Source organism: Genypterus blacodes, unplaced genomic scaffold (assembly GCF_046128005.1).
Source record: "Genypterus blacodes isolate CSIRO-AG114 ecotype Tasmania unplaced genomic scaffold, CSIRO-AGI_Gbla_v1 ptg000090l_1, whole genome shotgun sequence".
Classification (NCBI taxonomy): Eukaryota; Metazoa; Chordata; class Actinopteri; order Ophidiiformes; family Ophidiidae; genus Genypterus; species Genypterus blacodes.
Window position 1 is genome coordinate 1,111,668 of NW_027466895.1, and position 15,292 is coordinate 1,126,959.

The 15,292-nt window shown below is 45.2% G+C and overlaps 1 protein-coding gene across 5 annotated transcripts; it reads left to right on the forward strand.

The window, feature by feature from the left end:
• Positions 1-2,348: 2,348 nt before the first annotated feature.
• On the forward strand, positions 2,349-15,289 carry impdh1b (IMP (inosine 5'-monophosphate) dehydrogenase 1b). Of its 5 annotated transcripts, none has more exons than XM_076158901.1 (16): positions 2,349-2,631; positions 4,402-4,500; positions 4,660-4,740; positions 9,070-9,118; positions 10,403-10,504; positions 10,616-10,690; positions 10,792-10,998; positions 11,098-11,185; positions 11,314-11,513; positions 11,608-11,698; positions 11,803-11,898; positions 12,256-12,399; positions 12,536-12,680; positions 12,773-12,916; positions 13,017-13,100; positions 13,254-15,289. In XM_076158901.1, exons 2-16 carry the CDS (start codon positions 4,403-4,405, stop codon positions 13,273-13,275), a joined length of 1,626 nt encoding a protein of 541 aa, XP_076015016.1. In that variant the 5' UTR covers positions 2,349-2,631; position 4,402; the 3' UTR covers positions 13,276-15,289. The 5 variants fall into 5 exon arrangements, with proteins under 5 accessions (XP_076015016.1, XP_076015015.1, XP_076015012.1 ...); XM_076158897.1 differs by having other exon boundaries at positions 2,350-2,533; XM_076158898.1 differs by having other exon boundaries at positions 2,350-2,533; positions 4,663-4,740.
• The last annotated feature ends 3 nt before the right edge of the window (positions 15,290-15,292 follow it).

Below are 15,292 nucleotides of genomic sequence, written 5' to 3' on the forward strand. Positions count from 1 at the left end.
ATTGCCTATCGACCTAATTTTTGAGGTCAAGCAATTTCCAGAAATGACACAACGGTCAGTCCTGGCTCAAAAAACATTTACATCCAGGTTAAAAAAAACACCCATAAATAGGCTGCAGAATTGTCATCATTGCAATCATGACTGATCACTCCTGGCTTACGCAGCAAAGTGAAATGCTGATGTGAGCTTTCACTTTCATGCTCAGTAGCCACCTTCCATGGCTGCGCCCTCGTAAAGGCTGCACATGTAAATTGAAATCATAGATCAGTTTACATGTGCTGCACACGTGTTTGGATCAGTTTGCAAATGCCCTTGCAAGGTAAATCCCTTGACACGCTTGATTATTGAGACGCGCCAAGGCCTGGTCAATAACACAAGAGCTGATAACTGCATGGTTAGGAACGGTTTATTTTCAATTGTCTCTTGCCATTTAAAATTTACTTACTTTAATTGTCTTTGTTGCTAAAAATCTAATAATCCTGGCAGTGAGCAGCATGCTATAGGAATAAGTACACAAGGCAGAATCAACTGCTCAAAATAGATACGCAGAATAAAGGAACCACTGACCCATATCTGCAATGACCCACATTTACATTTGAGACAAACGCAGAGTGGGAAACAGATCATCTAAGTCGCCTCAGCAGTTTTAAATAAGAATATTACAGAGCAAGTGAAGACAAAGTGTGGTGGTGAAAGGTGAAAGGTGATTTGTGTATTCAGTGTATTATCAGTCCTCTGTGCAGGACATTAACAACAAACTTATCACTAACAAATTGTTACAAGTGCTAGCACAAAGATTGTTGAACACACTTATTGTAAGTCGCTTTGGATAAAAGCGTCTGCTAAATGACCGTAATGTAATGTAATGTAATGTAATGTATGTCAAACGAGGAACTGATATAAATATACAACTTCTGAGTAGACTTGTTATATCATGCAATCTGCACTATTAAAAAAATGCTGTAAAACATGTGCGCCACAATCCGTCTTGAATTGAGCATTTGCGACTGGTTGATGCCAAATTGCGGTACGAGCCCCGCAGCAGCTTGACATGTGGTGACCTGCGGTTGTGTGGGATTCAGGTGAAGATCACTCCCGTAGTTAAACAGAATCACAACATGCCTCCTTCTGGGCGGCACACAGAATCATGCATGAGATGATAAAACTCCTTCATGGATGGCCACACATTTTATTTTGATCTTTACAAATGTAGAATATGTTCTAATAGATACAAGCATTGTTTTGGTCATACCGTACGTACCCATGCTTGAGTGGGTTTATTTAATGATTCTCTCTCCTAGCTGTAGTCAAGTCAAGTTTATTTATAAAGCCCAATATGACATTACAAGTGCGTCTTTAAGAGCTGCTGGGGCAGACTAAGCTCTCCAAGTATGCAAGGACACACCTACATTTCGTTACATGAAGGAAACACAGTTTCAGTACAGGAAGAAGACAAGACTCTTTCTGTAACAACACTCCCTTCATGAGGCACATAGTTAATGGTGCTTAAGGTGTTGGTGTTAAGCTATTGTGTATCTCTATTGGTAATAAAAATGCAGTTTGGCTTGCTTGTTCAACGTATAGGGGCGTGTGCTTGGACCCATCAAACCAATCGTACTAATAATATCTGTGTCATATTCAGTACCAGCAGTATCGGCAGGCTTCAAATAACATGATTTATATTATCAGTAACACCTCCGCACAGGGTATAATTACAGGTGTGACAAAGTGGGTCATTGGTTGGGAATGCAAGTTAAAGCCACAACAAACAATGTCAAACAATAAATGAAATACACAACCAGTAGGTGGACACCGCTTTCACTCGTTGAGCTACTTTTGGGTACACAGCAATGCAATTTTAACACACAAACACAGGCAGCAGAATTGTCTATGCCTGCAGGCGTGGCCCTGTCATGGGCCTACCCGTCCTACATCCGCCCAATGCGTCAAGTGTCCACATACTTTTGGCCATACAGAGCAGCTCTGAAGATCAGCATGTGTGAACTTTGATTCTGGTTGAACACTCGACCCTTTTTGTCCTTATTTTGACAGTTTATCGGTGACATATAATGAGTTAATAAATGTTGTATACAAGTTTAAGATTAATAACAAATAGGTCAGAGGTCAAATGGAACACATATGTAACTAACTAAAAGCTGCCTATTGTTGTTCTGAGGGCGTAATGACAGAGAAAACAGAGAAACGTCCACACGTCCCGCACATTGACTGAGTGACGGCTGAATGTCACACACACATGAGAGAGCGTGAGGCGTTCCGGTTGTGGTCCAGCAGCGTGTTGGTCCAGAGCTCACGGCGGGATGAGGAGGGTTAAACACGCCTCTGAGGGGAGAGGGGATGTGACGCTGCTGCCGCGAGTACTTAACGCACACACACACATAAGACAGTGTCTACAGACAGCCACAGACTACCGCCTCTCACTTTCTCTAACACACACACTTGCACACACACACACTTCAACATCTTGGACCATCCAGCGACCCGTCTCTCCATCCGCGTGTTCCCCCGGCCGAAGGTAAAGCGATTCTTCATCCATCTTCGCCGTCATTCTGACTTCCCTACGCCGGGAAAGTTGCGTTTCCTTCCTTCAACGTGGGCATCAGCTCCGTAAAGGTAGCTAGCAAACGCCACACGTCTGAGGGGGGAGCAGCTGTGTGTGTGTTTGTGTGTGTATGGGGGTTGGAAAGCTACGCAGTCTTGAACATGTCATTTTGAACATTTAGACCCAGAAAGCTGGAAAGGTCTCTCAACCCGTGACGTGTTAATTTATGAAACTAACCTAGCTGCTAATGCTAAAGGCTAGCGCTCGCTTGCTCGCTCGCTGCCACATGTCTACTAGTGAAACGCAGCCTGGACGCAGTTACCGTCTAGTTTAGCAGCCACAACGGGAGCACATGAGGTCACCTGGATGCTGGGAGTTAGTAGTTATAGTTCTTGTCCTTTTACAAACGTTTATTCTTGGCTAAAGCACTTTGTCCACGTAATGAGGCTGATGTAAGGGTTTACCAAAGCTGCACGGAAGAGGCACCTAGTGACAGCGCGGTTGTCCAGACTGTTAACGGTGCTGTTATTCTGGTCAACGTGGAATTAGACGCAGAATTCACCGAACTAGTAAACCTTTATAACCGTCAGCATGATTCTAGTGAGCTGTGTTATCCCTGGATGGAGCCTGGCGGGTCTGCTGGTGTCTCCAGTCCCGCTGTGTTAGTCGTGTTAAAGTTAGGCTCATGTAGGTTAAATTGCTAATTGAGCTCGTCATTCTCCCCACCAAACCTTCTTATTGATTATGCTAATCACGTCAATTGACCTGACCGAAATATGGCAGATTATATTTCCTGTTTAGTTCGTGGTTTGCTGAAAATACCGCCTCATCTTTGCTGGTGTGTTTATGTGCGATAAGCCCATATGTGTCTGCACATGTTCACGTTATGATGCTAATCGCAGAGCTCCGCTGGTTCAATTCGGTTCACACACGCAACGCAACGCAGCAAAAACTGGGTATTACGGTAAAACAAAACAATTGAGCTTTCATAATCGGTAAGCAGCTGTAAATAGCTTCATCGTGACGGACAGACAATCTGTGCTAAACAATGTTAACCAATCAAACAAATGTTGACATTAAGCGCTACCTGGCTCTCGTTTCTAATGTGAGAGCTCGCTAACGATTAACCAGGAGAGGGATGAGCCAGCAGAGGAGGAGGCGGAAGAGGCGATGAGGCTGATGCTGCCTCAGTTTACAGGCGAGCGGCCATCAAGTTACGTTTGTGTCTGTCTTCCCTCTATACATTGTTGTTGAGATAATGTAGGTCACCGGGCCAGGAGAACGGGACAACCTGGAATGTATGTGTGTGTCTGTGTAGGCTCTGGAGCTGTTCACGCCCGAGTCTGCTCGTTTAATGGAGCTTATTTATGTCATGTCACTGTCTAGGGTTCAGTCAAATGTTAGTGGGCCGTCTATATTTAGCCTCACACAATCATCGCTGTTTGCAATTTATGGTCTGATGTTAAAATGCCTCCTAACAGCCACCGTTTGTTGTTGACCTGTAGAATAATGCTCAGTGTTTGTGGAGCTGCTGTAAATCTGCAAGTGTGCACTTGGATTATTCATCCACCTGTTCTATATGGTGAAGTTTGCTTGGTAGTGTTGTCTTTGGTTTGAGGCTGCCTTTTTTTTCTTTTCGTGTGCGTGTGCGTGTGTGTGTGTGTGTGTGTGTCTCCGTCCGTGTCCGTCTGTCTCCATGGTTATATCTTCCTGTGAGAAGGTCACTGAAGTGCTGCCTGCAAAGTGCATTTCTTGCAAAATGTCTGGAAGTAAACATCTTTATCTCCAAATGTCTGGGGCTGCACAGGTCATTTAATTAGTTTCTTCTCATCATTTGATAGCATGGCGGATTACTTAATCAGTGGCGGCACAGGCTACGTTCCCGACGATGGACTCTCGGCTCAGCAGCTCTTCTCAGTTGGAGATGGACTTACTTACAAGTAAGTTTACCTGCATCACAAACTGCCTTTTTCTTTGTTCAATCTCAGTAAAGAAATCATTGACAGTATGGTCTCGTGATATCAAAACGACACCCCTGCGCTCTGGTGGGTGAAGTACATGCGCCAGCGCTTTGTAATGGCCAACACATTTTGAACCAGCAGATCTGACCAACAGTGTGTTGTCTCCGATGGTCAAACGGCTGAAGAGCTATGCTCTAAAGGAGATGGGTTGACTTACAAGTGAGTAAAACGGTCGCCTTCAAACTGTTTTAAAACTGATGATGATGAAATGATTATGATGACTCCATAGTATAAGGGGAAGCAAATGATTGTCTGTGTAATGCTTGTTGAATCTGACTGCAAAAAAGTGGTACAATTTTGAATCTTCAATCTAGCGTGGAGAAATGCATGATTGCAGATGGTTGAGGAGTTTTGATCCTAAACTTGATTTTGATCATGGGGATGATCTTTTTGCTTCCAGTGGCATAACTGCTGTTCTAACTTCTAACTTCTCATGAGCTGTTCTGTCATGCATCATTCATAACGAAGCAGCTCATGCTCATACGTGACACAGCAGCATTATGAGAACACACTAATATAGCACTAACATCTCACTGCTACTACTGCCTCCTGTCATTACACAAGGGAAGCTTTGATTTGATTTTTTTTTTCCTCCATCATCTGAAAATAACAAGAACATGGCTCCTCTCTAATCGTTGTTGGAGCGAAACTTTGGTCCCTGTGTTTGCCCTTCCAAGACATTTTCCCAAACCGTTCACATGCTTAAGCTCCTGTATCCGCCACTATTCCTTACTAAAACTAAAGCCAATGCTAAGAGGTCCTCTCAGTGCTGTCAGATAGACCATTAGCTAATGAATGTTGTGTTATTTAGTTTGAAGATAGACTGTAGAGCATATATAAATAAATATATATAAATGGTAGATAATCCACACTCCATCTGTAAATGGTATGTAGGTCATAAGCAAGCTTTGTTGCAGTATTAAGTCTAGAAAACGCTTCCATCACCTCGCCTATTAACACAATGTCAAACCACATTAAATGTAAAGTTTTTATTGTATCTCTGTGACCATTTTAACATTTCAGTGTAACGTTTCATTAGCTGAAGATCCTCCAGCACTTAAGCTTAACAATCGTTACATTGCTGACAGTCAAAGTACAAGTCCTGCTTTGGAGAGGGAAATTGAATTGACATGGTAATGCTCTCATTAAGTGTGTGTGTGTGTGTGTGTGTGTGTGTGTGTGTGTGTGTGTGTGTGTGTGTGTGTGTGTGTGTGTGTGTGTGTGTGTGTGTGTGTGTGTGTGTGTGTGTGTGTGTGTGTGTGTGTGTGTGTGTGTGTGTGTGTGTGTGTGTGTGTGTGTGTGTGTGTGTGTGTGTGTGTGTGTGTGTGTGTGTGTGTGTGTGTGTGTGTGTGTGTGTGTGTGTGTGTGTGTGTGTGTGTGTGTGTGTGTGTGTGTGTGTGTGTGTGTGTGTGTGTGTGTGTCACGGCCGAAGTAAAGGTTGCGCACATGACAGCTTGAATTGTGATCATGTGAAGTTGGGATTTGTTGGGGGGATGAAAGGGTCAGAATGGACCTGCATGAGACTTCAGTTAACCTCTTTAACGCCACAATGCCAGAATACAAGTAATGGTGGAAGACTTTCTGGTTTTAGGGTTTGATTTGCTTGAAGCGGCTTTAGCAGTTTTCCTTTTACTCTCTTTACCTTTATCTGTTTACTAGTTTAGGCGTACTGCATGGGGCCACTGCCTTCTTAGCAAACAGGATTCTGACCAAATCCTTGTAATCCCCCGGACACAGACAACTCTTAAGTCTCACAGGGGGGGATGCAACATTGTGAGATTATGTTTTCACGAATATAGTGCCCTTCAAGCAGGATGGTTAGATGGATTTGTAGGTGCAGTTGTGAATATGTTCTCGACTGTGTACATAGAAACAAGCATAGTATTTATTTAATCAACTAATATATGCAGAGTTTCATACCTCACAATGGTATTGAAATGCACTTTATATAGAAATGCTCAAACGCAGATTTATTCATGGCATCAAAGCCGGTGTGTCTCTCTACCGCTACCTTGTGAAGCATATTTAGTGGCCAATGAGATGGCGGACATCAAAAGCAAGTCCCCCACCCCTCATCAGAGAGACCCACAGGTGGATGCTGGAGAGGGGGAGGACAAACAAAATGCATTAGGTCTGAGCAGCAGCAGCAGCAGCAGCAGCAGCAGCAGCAATGAGAAATCAGATAAGCAAAGCGTGTGTATACGGTGCGAGTGTCCATAGAGCAGTACGATGTACGGCCAGTAAAGGTGACGCAGCACCACTCCAGCTTCCTGCCTGGAAGAGCTCACAGACTCATCCTGTGGCCATTGTTCCAGGCAGCATTATGTCATTGAAACATCGGCCCCCAGTTTGAGAACCACGGCCATAGACGTTGTGTCTACTGTATATTTGTGTTGTGGTGTCTCTTGCACGCCTAGTTTCACTTTGATTTCATCTTTAATCACTCTGACATTTTAATGCTTTATGGACACAGCTGGGCACGTTAATGACAGAACCAAACCCCCCCCAAACTCCCATGAAACCATTATTGTCGAGCAGCTTAAACCACAGGTATTCGGCTTGCTGACATTTTGCATGCCGGCCTTTTGTTTGTTCAGTGCTGCTTTCGTCAAACCCAATGCAGTAGTGGAGAGACTGGCTTTACTACCAGCTCAGAGATGCTTGTTTGCTTGTGTGGGCTGTGTGTTTGTTTTTTCTCTTTTTTTTTTTTTATTTTTGGGTGCACAAATGACAAATTGATGATGCACACATGAGGACTTGTTGGACTATACCAAACATTGTTGTAGGTTCTACCCTCAGAAATTGGTTGGTTTTTGTTAGTAAAGGCAATTTGCGGCCAGCCTTTGACATTAGTGGCCTGAAGCTCTCGCACTTAGCATTATATATTTGTTTTACATTTGAAATTCAAATGGAATAGAATCACACGTTGGCGTCGGGGCTGGGACGTTGAGCCACCCTGTAGCCGTGACCCTTAGTCACTAGGTGTGGGCTGTGGCAGTGACACCCCCGCCCCCACACCAGAGCTGTGGTTTGCGGCTGTGGCTAAATGTTCGCAGATGTTTGCCTGTCGTTGCGCACATACTTGTGGGCGTTTGGTTTCCATAAGGACGCCTCCCCCCGGCCCGTCCCTGTCTAGCACGTCTATTTCAGACCTTCCTTTTCCCACCCAGGCCCCAGCGGAGAGACGGGCGCGAATGTGCGAGTGTATCTCGACTCCCACTCTCATCCAGGTTGCGCCCAAGCGTGGTGTTGACTTGTTCTCACCCCGCTCTCTGTAACCCGTACCACACATAGCTTCCTTCATTCCTCCATCTTTCCCTCTGTACCCTGCCTGTTCTCACACCCATCTGCACACAGTCTGCGCCACAAAGCAAACACACCATTCCTGTGTGCGTCTCATCTCGTTCTTTGTCTCATTGTGTTTAAACTGACAATTTAAAGACGTCAACTGTAGCTTTTTTTTTCTCATACCAAGAATGGGACGGTAGGATCTGCTATAGATGAGGTAATCTAATAGTCACAGGCCTTCTTCTTTCTAAAATGTGTCTATTTGTGTACAACCTTGTCTACGATCTAACCACTGTCACTCTGTGGCAACAATAATTAACTTATAAATGCTTCATAGTCATTTAACCACAACTTGATGGTGGCTTTTGGTTGCTGTCAAAGGTTCATACAAGTTTGTGACCCTTCTAGCTTGTGTCCTCAACAACACTGCTTTTTACCCAATTCACGTTTGTTTGCCTTTCAGTTCAACACAGTTGTAAAACTAGACTTGCAAGCAAATTTACCATCCAGGCTGCAAATATATCAAATGTTTGCGTCAATGCTTGTTTTCAGTTGTGTTTTTGACTGATTTGAGTGAGTTCATTTGAATGCACTGCTTCTACTTGAAGCCGCTTCTTGCGTCATTATCCTGATGTTTCTTATCTTCAACAAGTCGGGGTCACACAAAATTTAGACAGGGGCCGCGAAGAAGCCAACACCTCCTTTTCCAAGACATTAAATCATAGACGCAATTACATTTTTCCGCAACGGTGACCACCAGACTTGATGAACCATGAGCAGTGATGAGAGACTGTCCAACACTACTTCTCAGCCCTTATAAAATGTCTATGTGTATGTGTACTTGCCTACGATCTAACCACTGTCATCCCGTGGCAACAATAATTAACTTATATTTAACCTCAACCTGATAATGGCTTTAGATTGCTGTCAAAGGTTCAAACAAGTTTGTGACCCGTGTAACTCCAATAACGCTGTTTTGTTTTTTACGTAACATGCTCGTGTCTGATTCACATTTCATTTGTGTTTCATCGTGGGTCAACATTTCCATTCCTCCATGTGGTTTAGAGACATTTTGCGGAACAAAAGCGGATGGTTTCATTGTCGTCGTTTGCTGGATGGGGAACTAGTAACGTTAAGTGTGTATCTGTCCTACGGTATAAGCATAAGTGCTTTACTCTGCGCTTTGCTTCTGTCTTTCAGTGACTTCCTTATTCTCCCCGGCTTCATCGACTTCACCTCAGACGAAGTGGTGAGTACACACACACAGCCCCTCCACTCACTCACTCACTCACTCCAGGTCGTGACGTACAGAATGTACAGGAGGATGTGAGTCACGTCATGTTGCAAGTTCATCCTGAGCTGTTTGGGGAAAAAAACAAAAACCAGGTCCCGTCTATCCATCTCCTTCCCCCATGTCCTTCTATAAACAAACAACCCTCTCTGCTCCAGACCTCAACCTCCTCTTTTTTTTAATTATAATTGCAAGCTCACAGAAATAGCCTTGTTTGGGCCCTTTCTTTAAACCCCGTCTGCATCATTGCTTTTCTATTTTGGCCCATGCGGTCACCCGCCGGCTGCTCCCTCACTCCTGTGTTTACATTCACGTCTGCTTTTCAGAGGATGAATCGGTGGGGACTGAGGGATTTAAAAGAAATTCCACTCTACTCCCGTGTCCATCTCATGGACGGGGGTTAATTTAATGGATCTCTCTGAGCTCTTGTTGCTTTTTAAGAAGCTTCGCTATGATGGCTCAGTCGTCTCCCCAAAGTGGGCTTGCATAACACAAGCACTTCCATGTTTGGCTCAATCAAAACTTTAGATTAGAGCGCTTCTTGTTCACATAGATAACCCTATAGATTAGAGCCTAGTTTCTGGTACACTGCCTGGCTCGCACACAACATGGAAGGTGTTACAAAAGGGAAATGGGGCTTTTAGTTCGCCCGTGGGAAATTCTTTGGGGTTATGTTTGTTTCTCGATGGGCTTTCCTAATATCTGCGAAAGTATGAAGAATGTAGCAGGTTGGTGCTGTCGCTCCCTCTGGTGATTTATCTCACAGTGCCAATAAACCCCCTGAGAAAAACAGCAGGCCTCCAGCGTAGTTTGGTCTGCTGCAGATAAGGAGCGAAATGCTCCGGCCCCCTTTGGTGCTTTCCCACTCCTCCACCTGAAGATAGCGAAGGTCTGACGCTCTCTATTGTGGGAAACGGCATGAAGTTGGAACCAAAATGTAGCTGTTATTTTCATATCCCCTCCAATGGACCAGACTTCCCCTTTCAGGCCACAGATGAGTCTTTAAACATGCATCAGATAAAAATGTCTATCTTTAAACTGACTATCAGAGGGCTTCTTGTAACCTGGACCACTTTTAAGTACACTTCAGTTGCCCTCTTTGTTTGTTCCTTTGCATCATTGAAAACCAAATGGTGTCCTCCTAGTTCAGTGTGCCCTCTAGTGGCTCATGCAGGAAACGCTACAGTTTATGTGACCTCTTTTCCTTTTTTCTCTCTCTCTCTCTCTCTCTCTCTCTCTCAGGACTTAACGTCGGCGCTGACCCGCAAGATCACGTTGAAGACCCCCCTCATCTCCTCCCCCATGGACACCGTGACGGAGTCTGCCATGGCGATCGCAATGGCGGTGAGAGAGCTGCTGGGATATTGAGAGAGTTGTGGATCCGTCCTTGTTGTTGTTCTGACATTGGTATCTCATACCTTTTTATTTTATGTATTCATTTTTTTAATTTGGTAGCTAATGGGAGGCATCGGCATCATTCACCACAACTGCACACCAGAATTCCAAGCCAACGAAGTCCGCAAGGTTAAGGTACGGCCAGTCGGTTCTCTCGCCACACAATGCACAAACGCCCTGAGAACTCATTTTGATTCACTTTGGATGGAATACATTCATCTTGTACTTGTTTTCAGAGGTTCGAGCAGGGTTTTATCACAGACCCACTCGTCATGAGCCCACGCCACACCGTCGGCGACGTGTTTGAGGCCAAGGTTCGACATGGCTTCTCTGGCATCCCCGTCACAGAGACAGGCAAGATGGGCAGCAAGCTGGTTGGCATCGTCACCTCCAGAGACATCGACTTCCTCTCTGAAAAAGACCATGACAAATCCCTGGAGGAGGTGCGTGTGAGAGTGAAACTCTGCCTGCCTGTCTTTTGTGTAGTCGTATTCTGCTCATTTACATATTTTTACATGCAAATGATGCTGGTGATCTCCTAGGCTATGACCAAGAGGGAGGAGTTGGTGGTGGCTCCTGCTGGTGTTACGCTGAAAGAAGCCAATGATATTCTGCAGCGTAGCAAGAAAGGTGAACAGAAAAACACAAAGCGAGTTGTTGCACCTGAACACCAACCACCTCTTGGCTCATATGTTATCGATTTCAATGCCGACTAATACCATGGCCTTCCTTCCCACCCCGTCATCTTGTGTCACCAGGCAAGCTTCCCATCGTCAACGACAACGACGAGCTGGTGGCCATCATCGCCAGGACAGATCTGAAAAAGAACAGGGACTACCCGCTGGCCTCCAAAGACTCGCGTAAGCAGCTGCTGTGCGGTGCCGCCATAGGCACCCGCGAGGACGACAAGTACCGACTGGACCTGCTGGTACAGGCCGGGGTCGACGTCGTCGTGCTGGTGGGTCGTCTAACTTCCTATGATTGATTTGAACAGGAAACGTGTGCGCGTGTTGCACGTGGCGCTGATTTCACGTGTGTTCTTCTATCTCAAGGACTCCTCGCAAGGAAACTCGGTGTATCAAATCAGCATGATAAATTATATTAAACAGAAGTACCCAGAGTTGCAAGTGGCCGGCGGTAACGGTGAGTTTACCTCTTGAAAATGTCAAATGGAAATTTGTCTTTTGTCAGGAAGTTGAAACAGATTTCCAAACCGTCTCTCACTTTTGTTTTCTCCTCGCCCTCAGTGGTCACGGCAGCCCAGGCCAAGAATCTGATTGACGCCGGCGTGGATGCCCTGAGAGTCGGCATGGGCTGCGGCTCCATTTGCATCACGCAGGAAGGTACGCACAGGGAGAACAATCACTCGAAACTATAGAAACTTATAGATGTGATGGAGAGCTACAGTAAAACAGGAGCATCCTCATTTGCAAACGGTAACAAATACCCTGAGACCACCCTTACGTAGTTGTCATGGTGATTTGCAAAGTGCCCCCTTTCTGGGTTGCCATGGGGACAGGCCTCTCACGCATAGATTGGGTCGTGTTCACCAGGAACAAAATGGCAGAAGGACACAAACGAACTCCAACAATCTGCAGTGTTCAATCTGTTGTCAATGCTGCCTTGTATTTCCTGAATACATGAACGGTCTGTTACCATGGCGATTGCGTCAGCTTTGTTTTCTGCTGGTGTCATTGTAGTCATGGCGTGTGGACGACCCCAGGGGACCTCGGTGTACAAGGTGGCGGAGTACGCCAGGCGTTTCGGTGTGCCGGTCATCGCCGACGGCGGCATACAGACGGTGGGCCACGTGGTGAAGGCGCTCTCCCTCGGAGCGTCGACCGGTGAGCTCTCCAGCAGCTGCCGCACGCAGAATATTGCTATTTTTAGAAACGTCCAAATCCTTGCACTTGTTGAGGCGTAATCAGGTTAAATAACCAGATGCACAAAGATCATTCTCCTTCCCTTCTCCCACTCCAGTGATGATGGGCTCGTTGCTAGCGGCAACCACAGAGGCCCCGGGAGAGTACTTCTTCTCTGATGGTGTGCGGCTGAAAAAGTACCGCGGCATGGGCTCCCTGGACGCCATGGAGAAGAACGCCAGCAGCCAGAAGCGCTATTTTAGGTATGCCTGAGGTCGCAAGTTTGAAACCCAAAGACTTATCCGTGTTTTTAAATATGTAATGATACTGTAAATAATTGTCTGTCTTAACGCAGTGAGGGGGACAAAGTGAAGGTGGCCCAAGGTGTGTCTGGCTCTGTCCAGGACAAGGGCTCCATCCATAAGTTTGTACCGTACCTGATTGCCGGCATCCAACATGGCTGCCAGGACATCGGGGCCAAGAGTCTTTCTGTACTCCGGTGAGTCTTGACAGTGTGTGTTGTGGTTTGTGTGTGATTTGTTGGTTGTTGTCCAGGCCTTTTCTCTTGTCATGTGTTGATGCATTTGCGTCTCTCTCAGTTCCATGATGTACTCTGGAGAGCTGAAGTTTGAGAAGAGGACCGTGTCAGCACAGGTGGAGGGAGGAGTTCATGGACTCCACTCGTAAGTGAAGAAAAAAACAGCAAAATGCAGATGTAAAGTAGCAAAGTACACACACATGTGTAGATGTAGTCTGGTACTGCATGTGAATAGAATTCAGAGTCCATGTTGCTGCCAAAGCTGACTTGTCTCCTGCTTCTTCCTCTCTCCCCACAGTTACGAGAAGCGGCTTTACTGAGCGAGGGGGCGACCATAGTGCAGACCGGCGGCGCACAAGACATAACTCCCACTCCCACCAGTGACCAAAACCAAGCCGCTGCTTTCTGCTACAACACACACACCACCCACCCACCCGCATCCCACTTTGCTCTCCCCTGCTTCATTGCTGTCACCACCCCCTCTCTCACGATCTGCTGACCTGTAACGGCGTCGTCGGCCGGGCGGGAGGGAGGGAGGAGGCGAGTTAGTGAAGCGAGAATCTGCAAAGTGTGACAAGACACATCGACCAGGAGGGGAGGTGGGGGGGAGGTTTTGCACTTAAGAAGTGGTGTATCAGGGTTTTCTGGATGTGACGCACCTGTGACTCAAGTATGCACCCAATCCCATTTTTGTGTGTGTTGATGCGAGTGAGAATGAGGCATGGCGTGCCTCGCGTGCGGTACAATTTAAACGTTTGTGTCCATTTTATTTGAAAAACTGAAACAGGTAAAGTTCATCAGCATCTCTTTTTTTTTTTTTTGGGGAGGGGGGATCACCAGCAAAAACTCTGTCAGAAACCTCACAAACATCTCTGCTTCTCACTCACACTCGCAGTATGTACATATGTGCAGGAAAGCTGTCTGGCTATGTCCCAGTGTGTACGTGTGCGACAGTCTTTTGTCTCCGTGATGTTAGCTGCATTCATAATTCAGCGCGGATATACTGTATAAGCTATTTGAGAAAAGAGTAGCTCATTACGTTTCAATGCTTTTCTGTTCCTCAAACCGGGGATCCTGATGTGATGCGATAGTCGGACCTTTTCGGTTAAACCGTCTTCTCCCACCATTGGTCTTTCATTCATTTTCTCACTTAACCCGACTGACCTCACAAGCCAAATCAGCACCGTCCCATTTCAAGTGTGTTTTGTTTTGTTTTTGCGTCGAGCACGGAATGGACCAAAAGCTGTCAGGTGTGTTCAAAAGAGAAAAACACTCAGTCTGATGGAGGCTGAGGGTTTACCTGCCCAGAATTTGATTACTTTTAGAGGAATTTATAATAAAGCTTGTATAGTCTTTGGGGTTTTTGGAAATGAGCATGAAGGGTTTTTGATATGCATGTTTTTTTTCAGTAAGCCACACGGCTGTAAGTATATTCTGCTTTATGGTGATTGCATACATACTGCCAAGTGCATTTCCACTTTTCTCTGAAACTCTCTTTTCTTTTTTTTTGTAACCTTGAAAGAACCAAAATTAGAGCAAAAAGTCGCTTGTTGACCTAGTCACTTGTTCATTCCTGCGCTCTCTCTCTGTGTGTATGTTGGACAGGTCCTCTCTCTCTTCTTGCTTTTTTTCTTTTCTTTTTTTACCAGATATATGTCCTGAAATGGGGCGATAAGGCTGCACAAAATGGCAACAAGAAATGCATTGAGACATCCACCCTTGTGCCCGTTCTTTTTCTTACTTTGAAACACTATACCTGTGCTTGTTCTCATTCAGCTTATGTAGGAGTAGGCTTTTCTAACATTTTCATAATGGATGTTCTAGTCAGACGTGGTTCTTTTGGTCTGAAGAAGATGTCCCAGGTTGTAGGAATTTGAGATGTTTTCACTACTGTGCTAATGTACAGGGCCCCACAGAGGGCCCACTTGACTAACGCACTTCTTGCAGTCCACCTATGTAACATGCAAGGAAATGTACATGGAGATATATGTAGAATCATATACCAATATCTATTTGGAAACGACTGATGCTTGTTTCCCGCATCCCACCTAAAGAGAGAATCCTTTTATAAAATATCTTATTTATTGAGTACTCTGATTTCTATTAGTCCATGTAAAAAGTAAAAAGTGCTATTATAGTGACCAACCAACCAAAGCTGTAATAAGGTTGCTTTTTAAGTGGACTAAGAAGACTGTGTATTCGATGAATCCAATGGGGTTTATGAAGAATATGACTTCAGTTTATAACAAATCATGTTTACAGTGAGAAACTGAACAGGAGATGGTTGCTTTTGCTGTTTGATATTGTAAAGAAGAATAAATACTTCAAACTGTGTAT